This window comes from Helianthus annuus, chromosome 12, assembly GCF_002127325.2.
Source record: "Helianthus annuus cultivar XRQ/B chromosome 12, HanXRQr2.0-SUNRISE, whole genome shotgun sequence".
NCBI classification, from domain to species: Eukaryota; Viridiplantae; Streptophyta; class Magnoliopsida; order Asterales; family Asteraceae; genus Helianthus; species Helianthus annuus.
This window is the reverse complement of record NC_035444.2, coordinates 87,352,732-87,371,317: the sequence shown is the minus strand read 5'-3', so window position 1 is coordinate 87,371,317 and position 18,586 is coordinate 87,352,732. Positions and strand designations below refer to the sequence as shown.

General features: G+C 35.9%; 2 protein-coding genes across 2 annotated transcripts; one reads left to right on the top strand and one right to left on the bottom strand.

Moving 5' to 3' along the window:
* Positions 1-2,683: 2,683 nt before the first annotated feature.
* LOC110895378 (probable serine/threonine-protein kinase PBL7) lies at positions 2,684-6,580 on the bottom strand. The gene is made up of 6 exons (XM_022142692.2): positions 5,775-6,580; positions 5,096-5,353; positions 4,833-5,005; positions 4,656-4,735; positions 4,414-4,561; positions 2,684-3,362 (listed from the first exon to the last, which is right to left on the bottom strand). Exons 1-6 carry the CDS (start codon positions 6,331-6,333, stop codon positions 3,006-3,008), a joined length of 1,575 nt encoding a protein of 524 aa, XP_021998384.1. The 5' UTR covers positions 6,334-6,580; the 3' UTR covers positions 2,684-3,005.
* Positions 6,581-16,272: 9,692 nt separating this feature from the next.
* On the top strand, positions 16,273-18,581 carry LOC110893129 (craniofacial development protein 2-like). Its single transcript, XM_022140248.1, has 3 exons — positions 16,273-16,379; positions 16,909-16,972; positions 17,748-18,581. The coding sequence occupies exons 1-3, from the start codon at positions 16,273-16,275 to the stop codon at positions 18,579-18,581; spliced, it is 1,005 nt and encodes a 334-aa protein (XP_021995940.1).
* Positions 18,582-18,586: the final 5 nt, after the last annotated feature.

Here is an 18,586-nt window from a genome sequence, read left to right as displayed (position 1 = left end):
TTGATGAAGTTTCTGATCTGACAACTTTAATCGTTCCACTGACAACTTTATGATGGGTTTTATTCTAACGGTGACATTATCCTTATGTTTTTAATGAAACACGCATAGTTTGTGTGTGTTTTGCGGATTAAAAAATACAAAACGGTGTTTGGTAGTTAGAGAAACAGAGAAGAGAGAGATGGAGTGTTGAGATGTCAGATGGAGAAATATGGGCGGAGATAACGGTTCAACTTGTCGGAGACGATGGTTAACAATGATGATGAACAAAAGAGTTGAAACTCGGTTTCCGAAATGAAATAACAACGGTGAACTACTGTGGTTCCGGTGAAATTGGTGTCATTCCGATGATGTCGGCTGGATTCACTGCAGCTAGGGTTTGCAAGGTCACATTTTCGCGACCTCCTCGACCTTCACAAAGGGAATGGTATTTCGGACAACAGACGGGACCTGGTTCATGGTTTGGTTTTAATCAGTTGCTGGTGTATTTGGAAGGTTAGGAATGCTCTAGTTTTCGACTCGACCCCAATCAAGATAGATAAAATTTTCTCCGACATTAAGGTGCTAGGTTTCTTATGGTTCAAAGCTAGATCTAAACATAAGGATATGTCATGGGATAAGTGGTTCAAAGCTGTAAATATGTGATTGTTTTGTTTTCTTTGGGTCGGCCCGTTTTGGGTCGGTGTCCCGTTAATGAAGTATACCTTTCAAAGAAAATGATGTTTGGGCCGAATGATGGTCCAATCATTGATTTCATGATTTTTCAAATTTGGACCACTGGATACTAGGTAATGTCCACTAATTATTCCTTTGGTCCACTGATAATTGCACATTGGTGATGACGTCTGAGGTCAGGTCGATGTCGGCTGGGATAAGATTTGCGGGTAGGTTTCTTTGTTTTCATGGGCTAGGGTAGCAAGGCCCAATGATTGAAATGATTGGTGCATTATTTTCAGGGCCCATAGAAGATGATGGGTGTTTGTTGCAACGTGAATTTATTGTTGGACCAATTATAGTGTCTGATGATATTTTTTTTTGGAATATTCTTTGGACCTTTCCACTGAGCATGGTGCATGATACATACAAGTATGGAACTTAAATGGAATGGGTTTGACAAAATTTGGTGGGTCACGAATTGTAAATGAATGCTATGGATCATTTTAGAAATTTTGGGTTACTTTTTTTTGGGTCGGGTTCTTTAATTCGTATCTTCGGGCCAGGAGTAGATTATTTTTATGGGCCAGATTTTAAAAGTGTATTAGTAGGCATAGAGTGTTGATTAGTTTTGGCCGGGATTTATCGTATTTTTTTTGGGCTGCGAACAAGACTTGGCCAGGGATTTTATTATATATTTTGGGTCGTTGATTGTTATGGTATTGGGTGACTTTAGCGGAGGATCAGGAGCTAAACGCAATCTGACAGGATTGAAGATCCTTACAAGGAAGCTAATTATTTAATTTTTATCATTGAAGTTTGAACCCTATCACATGCCTATTACAATTGTATCTTCAAAAGTAAGATAAGGAGCTTTGATCGACAAGATATAGGAGGGTCTACATTTGCGGGGGAAAACGACAATGAAGATTTTGGGTATTTAGCCGATTTGTGAAGATTCGAAGACGACGTCGGATTTATTTTTGAAGATCATTTGAAGAATTGATAGCATCATTCTCGGAGGAATATTGTTGGGTCAAAATGGAGAATGGTGTTATCAATTGCGCCAACATTATTTAGCATATTTATTGTATTGTATAGGATAACGTTTTTTATTTATTTTAGTCGGACGTTTTAGCGAGTTTAGTAGGTTTTCCAAGCAAGAGGCGGCTTGCTTGGAGGACAAGGCTCAGGGGCTATATATAGAGTACTGCACCTCACTTGGAGGGTGTGCATTTTAGGGAGCCACCACCCCGGGGGAGCTCACCCGGGGTGGATTATTATCTTGTACCCATTTGTTATATTCGATGTAGTTTTTCATTGTTTAATCCTTTGTTCATCAATATTTCATTGTTCTTGGTTCACCAAATCACCCGTCTCGTATTATTTACATGGATTATGAATCACATAAAGGTTTTATTTGACTCAAAATTGGCAAAATTTCAATAGAATTCAGAGAGAAGTACTCTTTAATTCTTTCACAAAATTGAAAACACCAAACAATCCGGTGTTATCTCGGGTGCGAAAGTCATCTCAGGCAGTACACACGTTGTTCCAGTTGTTGTATACTAGGAGACAAACGTGTTCGTCTAATAAGAGGTGCGAAAGCTGTTTTAAGGGACACGTGTTAAACATGATTCTCAACTAATGCTAACAGATTAGTTCGCTTGTTTTGCAGCCAAGAACTCATTGAAGACATCGGTTTGACTCCTTTTCGTTGATGTAATGTTCATTTTACACGGTTTGGTACTAGATGTTTTTCCATATAAATAACGAGAGCATCGTTATTAATTTATTATTATTTTATTCAAAAAGTTTAGATTTGGTTTTCTCAGTTATTTTGTTCTCCCTTCCTATTAAGGTCTTAGTTCATGGTAACCCCCAAAATTTGTATGCATTAGAAGGGTTATTACAGGAAATAAGACATTTTATAACAAAAATGGTCAGAACTCAGAACGAATATTAATTACTGAGAACCCATAATTCAAGCAAACATTTTTTCACAAGAAAATAACAAAAAGAAAATAAAATAAAATAAAATAAAAAATTGCCATAGTAAGCCTGTCAATTTCACAAGAGAACAACAAAAAGAAAATAAAATAAAATAAAAATAAAAAATTGCCATAGTAAGCCTGTCAAATAAAAGGCATGACCAAGATGATCTCAATTTGCATACATGTAAATTAGTCTTTTTTTTTTTTTTTTTTTTTTTTTTTTTTTTTACCATGATTCAACTACAAGATCTATATACAAACTCTCTATCAACCCTTTTCAAATCCTCATTTTCTGTACTCTTGTTAACTTCAACCAAACTTGCACCTTCAAAAAGGATGATTTTCGTTCTACAACCGCGATCATCGACAGTACAAATGATCATGATCATCTTCAAACTCTGTAACGCCTAGCATTGCCAAAGCTAAATGCGAATTCAATTCATTCTTTGTTTGTTGAATCTGAGGATAACCTTCGGTAGCATAGTTGTAAGAAGATAAAGGGGTCGCGGCTGGTGTTTTCCTTAATCTTGGATTTGCTTCGACTCCTTTAAGGATAGAAAGTATTGCATCCATGTTTGGTCTTTTTGATTCTTCGTTGTGTATACACGCGTGTGCTGCTTTTATCATCCTCGCAATTTGGTCTAAGTTTCTTTGAGTGAATTTGATGCGGCGATCCAGTAGTTCCGGTATAGATCCTTGTTGTAATAACGGTTTCGCCTGAAAAAAATTAAATAAATTAAATTAAAATGTTGAACAGAATCTAAATCATTCAACAATGATAGTGGTGAAATGCATTAAGGTAGGGATGTTAAATGAGTTGTGTTCGCAGGTTGGCGGGATGAACACTTGAACCCAGACCCAAACATGAAAATTTGTCACGAACCCAAAGACGACACGGACCCGAAATCGTGTCAGGCACATGAACCGGAAAATGACAACAGTTTTCACAGGTTGAAACAAACTCGACCCATTGTTTTTTTGAACGGCAAGGAACGACATGCCAACCACCGTGACACCGGGCGTTGTGGCCAAGGTCAACTACCGCCGCCAGCCCCTTGGCAGTTGGCTCTCCCTAGATGCGCGGAAACCCGACCTCCACCCGCCCGAAGGCACAACAGTGGAATAATCGGTAAAACCTCGCCTTCCATCCAAGTCGAACCGGCGCCACCCGTATTCGCTCTTCACCTGGATGCCGCAGAAAATAATGAGGAGAGTGGGAATCGAACCTGGGTCACAAAGAACACCAATTCTTTCCCCAACCACTCCACCGCTACCTCATTGGCAACTCGACCCATTTAACCCAATTTTTTTTGCCATATTAGTACTCTAAAATTAACATTAAAATTAATGACAAATAATACAAATGTATACAAAAAATTATGTTTGAACTTTAAACTATAAAACCTAATGCTTACTTTAAGTTACAGAACAAAATATATATTATTAAAAAGTTTATAAAGAAATAAATGGGTTAAACAGGTCAAACCGCGAACCAGCCAAGTCGACGTGAATACGGCCCATTTAGCTATAAACGTGATCATCAGCTCTACCCAAAACTGACTCGAACCCATTTAGATTAACCCGAACCCATGAATTTCAAGTTATGTTTGTGTCATGTTTTGTATCAATTAGAACTTGAAGAATCATACCAAGATTATCAGTTGTTTAAAAGTATAAATATGTAATTTGAAATATTTAATATTATTATTATTATTATTCTTCAACTGCTTGATTATCAACTATAACAACTTGAATCATGAAAGCTCACCCACAAAACCAAGTTCTCTTCTCCGGCTCCTCTTCTTGATTCAATCGGCTTACGTCCTGTTATCAACTCCAAAAGAACCACCCCAAACGCATAAACATCGGTTTTATCCGACACTTTCCCATGTTGGAAATATTCCGGAGCCAAATACCTTTAAAACAAAACAAAACAAAAACATTGTCAATCATCAAACTAGGCAACCAACCAAAAGCAAATACGCCTACAAAAACTTGATCAAAACATACCCGAATGTCCCTTTCACAGTTTTGCACAAAAACGGAACCGAAGGAGCAGAAGTCCACGTAGCTAATCCAAAATCACATAACTACACCACACCAAGTAAATAGTAAATTAAAAATTATTAATCTTTTTAAAAACAAAGCAAACAGCCGAACATATGATAAAGTAACTTGTTTATTAACCTTAGGTGATTTTCTTGAAGAAAGAAGGATGTTTGAAGGCTTAATATCTCTATGAACCACACATCTTTCGGTCCCATTATGCAAATACCTCACAGCTTCAGCGACCCCAATAGCGATCTTATACCTTACTGACCACGGAAGCTTTGATCCGCCATTTTTAGCGGTTCTTGTTTCTACAAAACGGGTATTTTTTATATTTAATAAAGATTCAAACGTTAAGGTTCAAGATCAGGAACAAAACACAAAGGTTATAGAAATAGTACCGCGTAGATACCGTTCTAAGCTTCCACCTGAAACATACTTGTAAACTAAGAACAACCCGCCTTCTGCATCAATACAAAACCCGACCAGCGGACAAATAAACTGGTTATGAAGAGAACTCGCTATCATTAATTCTCGACAAAAAGCCTTTGGGGCCTCTTTATCCTCTTTGTCCAGTTTCTTGATTGCTACTGTAGTTCTTAAGATCCCAATTCTTCCCTTGAACACATAGCTCAATGCACCTCTTCCCAATACCCTCCCTATCCAATTCAAATCAGATCCAAATTAAAAATCTAAGCAATTTACATCATCATCATCATACTCAGTAAATCCCACCAACACAAAGCTAAGGTATGGTCTGAGGATGAGGGTAAGATGTAGACAGCCTTTCCTCTACCCGTAGGAATAGAAAGGCTGCTTCCAGTAAGGTCCTCGGACATAAGGCACATAGCACTCAGTAATCGAGACAAAGGCCGATTAGTGCATGTACCCTTTTGTCTTTCGGCTATCAACGCCACCACCAGATGATGCATCTTAAGGTTATTTTCACGAAATTAGTAAAATAACGTTAAAATTAGTGCAATTTACGATTTACATTATAATTTTAAAAAAATTAAAATTAGGTAAAAAAAAAAAATGTTGCATTTAAAAACCAACAAAAATCCAGAAAAATCAACAAACCTTTGGAGAAATTTCTTGTGGCAGAAACAATTTCAGCAAAACTGAATCTAACAAGGGTATGAACCACAGGCGAAATACTCCTCTCCAAACTCTCAATCCTCCTCCACTTCAACTCCTGAGATCTTGGTTCAATCAACCCATTATCCAAATTCACCATCAAAACAGTAGAACTTGAAGAGCCAACACTCAAAGACTCAAGCTCAACTTGCGAACACAAACTAAACCTAAAAGAAGAATGCACAGAGTGCGGTTCACCATTCCCAAATTCTGCAACACACCCACCAGACTCTGCAAGAAGCCAAGCCTTATTGTGTTCAAGATTGTTCACCATTTTGGTTTTTGACTCATCTTTCTTGTTAACTGTTGGGAAAAAGCAAGAAAGCCCAAAACCCCATATGATTTTGTGGAAAAAGTTGTTGAATTTGGGGACAACTTCTTCGTTGAAGTGGTAGATTTCATCATCATCTTCAAAGTTTAAGGTTGTTGTGGTTAAAGATTGAGAATTTGGAAGTGGGTGTGGGTGTGGGTGTGGGGTTGAAGTGGTTTGGGAGACACCCATTTGGATGAAAATGAAATGAAATTGCAATGATGGCAATTAGCAACAGAAATCAAGAAACTAAAAAGGGGGAAAGTTGCTTGCTTGGAAGTGGAGGAGAGAATATGTATTTAATTTATGGAATCAAAAATAGTGGGTGTGTAATATAATGTAGGTGGTCTATGTAGGATTAAATTAAGTGAATTAGTTGGGAGAAATGTGGGTGTGTTTGTGTGAGAGAGAGAAAAGGGGATGGATTGTCCATTGAGATAGGTAAAAGAAAGAGAGAGGTGTGTTGGATTATTATATTGAAGAAAGAAGAATAAAAAGTGTGACAGTTGAAGAGGGATTTGTTCAGGCTGTTGATGTAATATGGACAAACTAGAACTTAAACAAGAAAACACAATGACACAATTTTGAATTTTTGGTTGTTTTCGTTTTCAATGTTGAGACTCTGGGGTGTGGGGTGTGGGGTGGGGGGTGGGGCGGGGATGCCCTTCAACGCCAGCTGTTACACCTTGGGTTGGCGTTGAGCATGGTTTTGCCCCTTTGGCGTGTATATTCAGTCTGGCGTGGGGCGGGGGCAGGGTGACTTGGCTGGTTTTGGTTGGCTAGTCTAATATGGCAGGCTTTGGTTGGCCACTTTAATTAAAAAAAATCGCATAGCTGGTCACGCCAAGCTAAGCTACGACACACCACACCCCTCATTTTTTTACCATAAGCTTGTGGATCTCACACTCGCTACGTATCAAACAATGCCCCAACCCAAACCCCTCCACTTCCCACAGTCTTATCTTGCTTGTTTTTAAAGTTAAATATAAAAATGTACAATTAGCTTTGTATAACGTTTTTAGGGTAAATTAGTTTAGCATTAAAAGAAGTTATATCTTGGGTGATATTTTTAGGAGTTAATATTCACACACTTCTCCTCTCTGTATCTCTTTATATATATACATAAATATATATAGTGAGTGAGGGTGGGGTTCGGCTACAAAGTCCATTTTTCCTACAAAGTGTACAAAGTCATAAAACACCACAATTTCAGCCTTAAAACACACTCAAAACCCACAAATAACATAGTGAATATCACAAAAACACAATATTCAAACCCTAACAATCCACAATAACTTCAAACACACCATCGTAGAACTATAAACATAAAACACAACATGATAATCAACATAAAACACACTAATGTTACTCATTCGAAAATCAAAGCCTTATCATCCAAAACATAACACAAAACCCACGAATATGACGTTTTAGTAATATTCTCTTTGTTATTTGTGGGTTTTGAGTGTGTTTTATGACTGAAATTATGGTGTTTTGTGACTTTGTACACTTTGTAGGAAAAATAGACTTTGTAGCCAACTCCCACCCTAGTGAAAGATAGAGTGAAAAAAGATACGAAAATAAGATATGGGGATGTGAGAATGGTGGGTGCCTATTTATTTTTAACTTTGCTTTATTATAAACTATAGGTTATAGTTCTGTGTTTTACACAAGTTAAATAATGAAAATTGTTTGTTCGTAAAGCATAGTAAGATAAGCAGGTACATCTGATAATCATCACATAAGTTTGTAACATTTTCTCTATATCTAATCCGCTTCTAAAGTGTTTAGCTCTCGTCACAATCATCAATTCTTTAGAAAACTTTTTAATTAATTTTACATTGTTGGCATGTGAAGTAATGAAATACGTTTAATTAAATGTATTATAAAACTTGTTGATATTTGCATCAACTATAAAGTATTAAGTAACCAAAACTAAACACAAATCATATTTGGATAGATATACATTTCAAAATCATTTGTTTTACAAATAATATAAAATAATTTACGATTATATGAACCATTTGTTTTGCAAGTCAAATCTGGAAATGAGGATTATGTGTGTATATCGAAGTCTATTGTAATCTTTGTTAATCTTAGATATTAATATACACAACATATATTTGTTGTCATTCTTCATATAGAATGAACAAAAATTTGGTAATTTAATTCAGAAATATCATCATCACTATAAATCTAATATATTTTTTTTGAGGAAAATATACTTTTGGTAAGATTTAATTTAAAACAATTATGAATAAAATATTTATTTTCTAGTATGAGAAATATAATTTTAAATTACCTTTTTAAATTAAAATCGATAATTATCATGTTTATTTGAACCTAATAAATTAATTAGCGATAAATGGAAAAATAAATATATATTTTAAGCGGGAAAACCACATAGAGATCACCCCATATAGTGTCATATGTCCTGTGTTTGATTTCTTTTATTATAAAGTATACATATAGATAATATTTTAGATATTAGATATCTATTATCTATTATTTAATAATATTATGAATATGATTACTAAATTAATAGAGAGAATGTCATGTGTCATTTAGTGAAATCTTTTATTAGTATCATATTTAACATTAAACATGTTTAAAAAACAGATTTATCGTATTTGAATACTTAAGTTTGGAGACACTGAAAATTGTGATGAATACTAATATGTACCCACTGTGATATTAGAACCATGGCGCCCCCAACATCGATTCTGAGGCATTATGGAAGGGGAGAGGGTATGGGTCAATTTGCCAACACCATAACGAGCGCTAAAGTGTTAGAAAGGGGTCCATGTTTCTTATAACTAGTCATATTTTTTTAATTTCTTTTTCTTTTTTTACATAGTTAAAGGGTTTTAAAGAAAGGTTTATTTCATACCGTGGAAACTAAAAATAAAGCTTCTCATTTACGTGACGATGATATGGCTTGATAAAGCCTCTCGAGGCTTCTGTCCCACACCATGAGCCTAACAATAGAGTCATAGAGATACAAAGATACTAAAAGAATTTGGATTAAATTGGTGATCTGATTGATTACACATCTTTGCATATCGTGTGAACCACAGCAAATTAAACATTCCCACAAATTACTATTCTGTAGAGAATGTGGATGCATATAACTGAATTTTACAATCAATAAATTTCTACACATATTGATTATGATGGCTTATGTTTAACAATAGGGCTGAATATCGTGTATACCTGTACATGATAATACACGAACACGATTATACACGATACATGAAATTCTATACACGAACACGAACACGACACGATAAGGTTTCGTGTCCAATTTTTCATACACGAACATGAAATATTTTTTAACAGGTATACATGATAATTACATGTTAATACCTGTTTACGAATGTTTCAATAATTACATATCTAGGAACCTTTTTAGTGAAACATAAGTTTCCAAAAGTTCACAATAAGCTTAAATAATGCATAAACTCATAATCCGTAACAAATTTGAAACAAAATCCATAAATGACAAATCACAAAAGGTTTAAATAATTCATAACATCTATTCAAAACAACGTAAAGTTCATTGGAATGAGAATGAGAAGGGTTAGGAAAACTAGAAAGATAAGTGATAAATCAGGTTTTCAAATCAAATGGTCACACTGAATTATATTTTTTATTATATTAAAATTGTTAACATATATTAACAAGTACTAAACAGGTAAACATGTATTTTACCTGTTTAGACACGAAAATTAACAGGTATTTTCGTGTCTACCTGTTTAGTACATGTTACCTATTAAGGCCATACACGATACCTGTTAACTTCGTGTAGGTTCGTGTCTTGTATTCATGTATTTGTCTAAAATTGCCGGACCTATTTAATAACTTTATTATATACTATTTTTTTAAATATTATATACTATGTTTATTTAAATTTCAATCTCATCCATTATACTATGGCTCAATTCGTCAATCACGTAACGAGCACTAAAGTGTTCACAAGGGGGCAGTTTCTTTGTCTAACATTAACCAAGTACCATTAATAATGTATTGTGGATTAACTAAACATCTAATACGAATAATTAAAAAATAAAAAAAGGTAGCATGTGATTGGTTCCCACATCTATGGGCCCCACCATCGTTCCCATTAACATAGTTAGGCTACAGGGTGTGGTATAAAGCCCCTAGGGGCTTTATCACGCAACCTCACCACCACGTCACACAGAGGGTCTTAAAGTCTCTTTCTTTAACTTGCATGCAATTGTTTAAAGCCCCCCTTAAACTATAGCGCCCCCCTTTAAACTATATTCACCTCGATTCCTTCAATTTGGCTCGTTAGCACAATGGTGAACACCCTATAGCGCCCCCCATATAATTTCGATGGTATGGTTGATGGCGCCTAGGGGCGCCAAAATAGTTAAGGTGGCAGGGTGGCGTTAGGCCACACCCTGTGGCCTTAATGGGTTAATGATTTTCCCATTCTATTCCCATTCACGAGATCACGGTCGGCGTTAACTAGCCGGTGTGAGTTAACCGTCACCAACATCCTAGATGACATCGTTAATGGGTTGTTAGTGAACCCACAACACCAAGTGGAAGATTTACTAAAGTCCCGTTACCAAAATTCAGGATTTGAGCAACTTTCATAATCCAACAACATCCTATGATCCGGGGGACATAGTATTTTTTTTTTTTTTTTTTTTTTTTGAACGGCAAATTTGGATCACTGACGGACCACTGGAGTATCATCGTGCCACCAACAGAACCACCCGATCATATCCATCTCCACTAGACAATAATGCCTATACACCAATTCAAGAGGAAACCCAATAAATCTGGGAAAAACCCCCTTTATGGGAATCGAACTCATGACCTAATGGTCATAAGCCTTATCCCACCACCAAGATACCACTAGGCTATAATGCCATGGGTAGGGACATAGTATTTTAATGCATAGATTTCCATACTAATAATTTACAACATTTTTATGTTTTATGGTCTTGTGCAATATGCTTAGGGAGTTTTTTTTTAAAAGAAAAAAACTGATTTTTCATTTCTAACTCAAAATTTCTCATCTTTTTCAATTTAACCCTAACATTTTTTTTACTTTCAACTTTAGTCCCCCATACTTTTCATCATTGCAAGTTTTTAGTTTTACGTTTCGCTTTAAATTTTGCTTGTTAACACGCCGCAACGTGCGTGTGGGGTTCGATGTTTTTTCGACTATGTTTTCCCGTTTGACACTTTACAGGCCAGTCGCGATGCGTCTCTTTTTCCCAGTTTGAAAGGTTTGTCGCAACGCGCGGGTCCTAGATAAACTTAGTTATTTTTTCTATGTTTACGTTTCGGTCTAATTTTTTCGCATTAACACGCTGCAACGGATGTGCATGGTTCAACGATTTTACATCTGCTTATTATTGGGTTTTATTTTTTCCTTTTTATTTTAATTTGTTTTTACAAGCTTTCCAGTGTTGATGGTCACTGACAGTGGTGTGACATTGGTGCTACTTGACACAGTTTTACGCCCCTCACCACAACGCGGGGGTTCTTAATACTAGTTAGTGAAATTACATTTGATCTTACATCGATTCATCTCATTCTAACCACTTGACATACTACTAGACTAACGAACGTACATGCCTCAAATATGTTTCAATTTAACCACTTGACATAGTATTTTAATGCATAGATTTCCTTACTAATAATTTACAACATTTTTATGTTTTATGGTGTTGTGCAATATGCTTAGGGAGTTTTTTTTAAAAGAAAAAAACTGATTTTTCATTTCTAACTCAAAATTTCTCATCTTTTTCAATTTAACCCCAACATTTTTTTACTTTCAACTTTGGTCCCCCATACTTTTCATCATTGCAAGTTTTTAGTTTTACGTTTCGCTTTAAATTTTGCTAGTTAACACGCCGCAACGTGCGTGTGGGGTTCGATGTTTTTTCGACTATGTTTTCCCGTTTGACACTTTACAGGCCAGTCGCGATGCGTCTCTTTTTCCCAGTTTGAAAGGTTTGTCGCAACGCGCGGGTCCTAGATAAACTTAGTTATTTTTTCTATGTTTACGTTTCGGTCTAATTTTTTCGCATTAACACGCTGCAATGGATGTGCATGGTTCAACGATTTTACATCTGCTTATTATTGAGTTTTATTTTTTCCTTTTTATTTTAATTTGTTTTTACAAGCTTTCCAGTGTTGATGGTCACTGACAGTGGTGTGACATTGGTGCTACTTGACACAGTTTTACGCCCCTCACCACAACGCGGGGGTTCTTAATACTAGTTAGTGAAATTACATTTGATCTTACATCGATTCATCTCATTCTAACCACTTGACATACTACTAGACTAACGAACGTACATGCCTCAAATATGTTTCAATTTTAAAAATCATATTTTGTCACTTGTCGACCAGTTGACTGTTTGAACCTTTCACCCTTTTAATACCATATTCTTGATTTTATTTACCCAATTAACGTTATTTTAGTTTATAAAAATATTGCTGCAACCACTTGAAAACCTTTTCATCACACTGGTTGGCCAATTTGACTAACAAACAGTGATCAAAGAAATAAACATAATATAAAACATAAATACAGTCTAACACCTTAAATCTCTACGAGAAGTCGAGAAGTAATCTTTAATGTGTGATATTAGACCATCCGTAGTGGGGCGGTATTTTTAAAAAAAAATTGGAAAAAAACGCCCCAAAACGCCCCATCCCCCACTACACTAGGCGTTATAAGGCTTTTCTTTTTTTTTTTTTTGAAAAAAATGGGGTTAGGCGTTTTAATTAAAACGCTGAAGGTGCATTGGGCTTGAGACTAGTAGTTTGACTGGCCAATCACATAATGACTAGTAGTTTCTTTTTTTTTTTTTTTAATTCTAAAATTTACACACACACGATTGCATGGGCGTTATTGGAATAATGCCCCATGCTGACTGGGATGACACGTGTCGAATAATGTTCCATGCTGACTGGGATGACATGTGTCAGTAACCATCAACACTGGAAAGCTTTCAGTGTTAATTACTTATATTTAATTACTCGGTGTCTTGATTTTAATTGTATAGATGTCTTGATTACGATGATATTCACAGACTATGTAAACATAAGGCTATGCGGTATGGTGATGGTTCATCCTTGGAGGATGATCTGCCACATAAGTGTCACGTAGATCGGGTGTGAGGATGGGGCAAAGAGGATGGAGGTAACGAAATAGGGGATGGGCCTAATATATATATATATATATATATATATATATATATATATATATATATATATATATATATATATATATATATATATATATATATATATAGGGTAAGGTTCATGCGAGAACCACCTTTATTGCGAGAACCGCGAGAACCAATGTGAACACAACCTAAAATAGCTAAAAAAACCTAACCCCTCCCCCCCAAGCTAAATGCTAAAAAATAAAACCCCCAAAAAACCTAAAAAAAACCTATCCCCCCCCCCCCCCCAGCTAAAATGCTAAAAACTAAACCCCCAAAAAATCTAAAAAAAATCAAAAAAAAAAAAAATCTAAATTTTTTTAATATTTTTTTATGTTAAAATCGCTACTTTTAGTAGAAAAAAAAAATTGCTACTAAAAGTAGCGATTTTTTTATAAAAAATATAAAAAAAATTGTGTGTTTTTTAGCTATTTTTTGGCATTTTTGGTTGTGTTCACAGTGGTTCTCGCGGTTCTCGCAATAAAGGGTGGTTCCTAACGAATCTTTGTCCTATAATATATATATATATATATATATATATATATATATATATATATATATATATATATGAGTTGTATGTATATGTGTGTGTGAGGGGAGTTTGTCTTTTTGTGGATTGTCTTCACCGTCTACACCCCGACGATTTGGACGACGCCGCCGGGGGAGGGGGGGGAGCATTGGGGGGAGGTACGGCGCCGGTCCTCGACGATCCCAGGCCGAAGCCCACACCGTGCAGCCTAATATACTTAACTAACTTTTATTAGTGTCCCGTGGAGTTCGGTTTACTCATTTTATCAGGTGGATATGGATATACAAAGGCAAAACTGAATTTGATTAGATACAAATAGAGATCACGAAAACAAAATTTGGATATGGCTGGCTCCACAGGATCCATATTATATGACATCCATTGTCATGTCTAGGTGGTACGTGTACTATGGTTAAAGATGATGTTTGAATACAAATATAAAATAATAATTAATTATATAAGATACAAAAATAAAGTTGTCATCTAATTAAAATTAACAAAATAAAAATATACTTGTAGGTGTGGATACTTGAAATTGGTAAATTTGGACCTAAGATGAGTTTTTCTCATGGAAAATGAAGCTTTAAAACTTAAGTACGCTTTGTGAATGATGACAATCACCATTGAATATTATTTGGATATAAATTTCTGTTGAAAATATGCTCAATTTCAATGGGTAAGAAAAATGTTGATTTTGACCTACTAGTTAAATCTAGAAATGGTTTACCTAATAGGTAAACTATGGCTTGGAATAGTTTTTAGATGTACGTTTGTGTGTTTTCATATAGAAAGATGTCATATTTTGATGAATAGATCATTATAAGGACGTAAAAATGTTAGGCAAAGGCCAAAGTTGAAAAAATAAATGTGATTTTTGAAACAAAACCTCTTATGTACATAACTTAAAATATGAGGAATTGATTAAAAAAAAATTTATCAACTTAGTGATTTCGGTTATAAAGTGCTAAATGCATCGAAATGATGAGTGGTTATTTTACACTAATAATATGTTCCCTTGGAATTAAACTTTGATCGGAGAAAGATCTGACGATAATTAGTCTGTAAAGGGTCAAACGTTGGTCAGAGAAATTAAAACTTGCCCTGAAAACAGGCTTTGGTAATCCGTCAGTAATGTGTCCATTGGTAAGTCTCCGTCAGAGGCGGAGGATAGTGGGTGCTCGGGGGTGCACCCGCCCACCCCAATATTTCGGTTAGAAGTGTACAAGTTCCGATTTTTTGTCTGAAAATTTTAAAATTATATAGGATCGTCCCCCAGATTATTTTTCCTAAATTGTATATTCTAAATATTTATAAACTTTGTATATAAATGATGGGTAGTTTGGTAAATATACACTTTGTTTTATTTGGAACTATTATTATTTGACCCGATTTGAATCGAATAGCCAACCCGACCCGAACCGAAACATAACGATAGGAAAAAAAGTTTTTTGGGTCCCATTACTTTACGCCCACTCGAAACTTTTGGTCAAGCTCCGCCACTGGTCTCCGTCCTTATTCCATCGGAAAGAGCATCACCCACATCCAGTATACTAACAAAGTTTCATGGACAAATTCTCATCAGTGGCCATTTCTCTTATGAGATTCCGACGGATTTGTCCGTTGGTGAAGCCCCAGTTTTCTGGTTGGACCATTAATTTCTTCTAAAAATCCTCTAAAAGTTGGAGATGGTATGATATATTCTCTGTATGTTATCTAGAAATACATTTCATACGATGAGCAAGGGGTTGTTTGCTAGCCTCTTAATGATTCCATTAAAAGGCTAAGGGGCTGTTTGGTAGCCTCTTAATGACCATTCAGATGCTACCTCTTAATGGTTTAAAACCCCTGAATGAATAAGAGGTAACCTCAAGTATGAATGGTTAAGAGGTAACCTCTGAATGGTAAATCATCACATGTCACATTCTTCTACCTTATCATTGGTAAAATTCTTAATGGTTCCATTAAGAGATAGCCTCTTAATGATCATTTAGAGGCTACCAAACAGCCCCTAACTTTGAATTGGTTAGAGGTATAATATGTTTGATTAACTTAAAATACATATCTTAATGGTTCATCAAACCTCTTAAAGTTTTAGAAACATTTTGATCCATTAAAGTGCTACCTTTTGATCAGTAAGGACTCTTAATAACTCTACATAAGATTGACAAGCAACCTCTTAAATTACTTTTCATAGTGCACAATACTTTCTTAGACATAGTGTGTGTTTATAACCACTAATTATAAAATCCATTTCAAATTTGTGGCGTAATAAATGTAGAGGCATTCGAACCAATTGACTATTTAGGAAGAGTTAATAATTTATGTGGTAGTTATACAAAATGAGGTGTTATGGGGGAACATTAGATCATCACTAATATTATCATAATGGAATATAATAATGACACAATTATGACATACCCAACTACTACTAATGCATGGGATAGGGGACATGGGGCCCATGAGCTAAGAGAGGAAAAGGGCCAGTTTGTAAGGTGCTGCTTATCTTGGAGATTTATGTTATTATTATTAATGAATGAATACTACTGCTTCTATTATTATGAGTTAGTTAATTAAAGGACAATAAATAACGAATTAAATTGAGGTGCAAATAACAGAAAAGGGAGAGGCAGGTAAGTATTATCTTGTTTACCTATATTATTAGTTATATCCAAACAGACAACTTTATAACGGTTTAACAAGTGTCACTGGAAAATAGTTATAGCATATCAGTTAATGACATGTCAACGACCATGGGAGTAGTGGCGGACCTACTTATAATAAGGGGTAGCCTCCGCTACCCTTTGACGATCTGACGGTAGTGTAAATTCTAAAAAAAAAATTGACGTTTTTACGATTTCGTTACCTTTTTTTTTTTTTTGAAAAATTACCATTATAAGGATTTTCTAGATCCGCTACTACATGGGAGGACCAGGGTCCGTGTGTTAATTTGTATACATTTGTCACATACCTTTATTTAGATGCATACGAGTAAGTATAACGGTTTAAAGTTTCTTCTTTCAGGCTACCGTGGACGTTCAAGCTAGGTTTGTTGCAGGCTACGGGCGCGTTTCTTGCTCAGAACCAGGTACAGACCATACAGGCTGGTCACTAAAGAGGACATTTTCTCCGTCGAGGGTCTCTCCGGTCAGAATTCGATACCGGCGAGTTCATTTTCTCTGTTGTATTCGGTGCTAGAAGTAACAGAACCGTATCTTTTTCTCCGGCGAGTACATTTTCTCCAGCGTATTCTGTGTCGGAATACACAAAAAAAAATTCCTTTTTCTGCGACCATTTCTGTCTTTCTCTGTCTCCGATTCTTCACCGGCGAGTTAAAAAAAATTTTTATGCTATATTAGTCGGCGACAACCAGGTGCTTTCTTTCCTGTATGTATACACACATATAAATTACATATTTCTATTTGCATCTGCCCTTATATATTTTATTATATTAGAACATAATAAACCGTTCAATTTATTTGCTTGCTTGTGCACCCACCCTTATTTGTGTGCTTGCTTCAATTGGTTTTCAAATAATTGAGGAATTGGGGAACTTCAGCGGTTCACGTCTCGGGAATTGGGGTACTTCTAGCGGTTCACGTCTCGGAAATCTCTCTCGGGCCAGGTGCTTTCGTTAAAAAAAAAAAGAAACCGAATATAAAGTCTAATAATAATAGCAGACATTTTGTGTGCCTCTTGTGTTGCTTATTGTGTTTTCGTGTTAACTTTGTCGCACGCTAAGTGTATTACTTGGTCATAGTCATCTACGCTGTTTATTGTCATTGTGTGCTTGCTTTTGCGGATTGTATAGCTTTGCCCTTTGTGTACTTTGTGTTGCCCGTTGTTTGGTACCTTGTGGTTAGTTGTTAGTTGTAATCATAGACAATAGAAACCATGACTTTTACTTGAGATCATGTCCAAGGACGAGAGGTGCAGGTAAGGGTAAAGTTAGAGGGTGTAGTTTACGGGTGGCGTCTTGGAACGTAGGAACTCTTAGTAGTAAATTGTTGGAAGTGATAGACGCACTTAAAAGACGTAGGGTACAGATAGCGTGCCTCCAGGAGACTAGGTGGAAAGGACATAGAGCAGAAGAGCGAAATGGGTATAAATTGTTGTATTCCGGGTCGGATGGGGCCAAGAATGGAGTAGGATTTTTGGTGTCTATAGAATTGCATAAGAATGTAATCGAGGTGATACGACACAATGATAGAATTATGGTGTTAAGGTTAGTATTAGGTGAGCAAGTAGTGACAGTGGTATGCGCCTATGCACCGCAAGTGGAACTAGGAGAACAAGAAAAAAAAGAGTTCTGGGATTGTCTAGATGTAGTAGTAAGGGCCATACCTAGGGAGGAGAAAATTTTTATAGGAGGAGATTTTAACGGGCACATTGGTAAGGATAGTGATGGCTTTGAGTTGGTACATGGGGGTTTTGGTTTTAGCGATAGGAATGACCCTGGTAGAGACCTTCTAGACTTCGCCGCAGCCCACAGCTTAGGTATTATAAACTCGTTCTTTAGGAAGAGGGAATCTCATTTGATCACTTTTAGTAGCGGAGGACGTAACACGCAAATCGACTATCTTCTGATGAGGCAAGAAGATCGACGGATGTGGAGGGACTGCAAGGTTATACCAAGGGAGACTGCAGCGGCTCAGCACCATTTGCTGGTAGCAGATATAGCCATAAAAGAAGGCTAACTGAG

Bases quoted from the DNA above. Each gene is read 5' to 3' on its own strand.
- LOC110895378 (XM_022142692.2), bottom strand. From the start codon at position 6,333: ATGGGTGTCTCCCAAACCACTTCAACCCCACACCCACACCCACACCCA. The intron at 5,354-5,774 runs GTTTGTTGATTT...TGAATTGGATAG, and splicing joins CACAAGAAATTTCTCCAAAG to GGAGGGTATTGGGAAGAGGT. The intron at 4,736-4,832 runs GTTAATAAACAA...GGTGTGGTGTAG, and splicing joins CTTCAAGAAAATCACCTAAG to TTATGTGATTTTGGATTAGC.
- LOC110893129 (XM_022140248.1), top strand. From the start codon at position 16,273: ATGGAATATAATAATGACACAATTATGACATACCCAACTACTACTAAT. The intron at 16,380-16,908 runs GTGCTGCTTATC...TTCTTCTTTCAG, and splicing joins GAAAAGGGCCAGTTTGTAAG to GCTACCGTGGACGTTCAAGC. The intron at 16,973-17,747 runs GTACAGACCATA...CCTTGTGGTTAG, and splicing joins CGTTTCTTGCTCAGAACCAG to TTGTTAGTTGTAATCATAGA.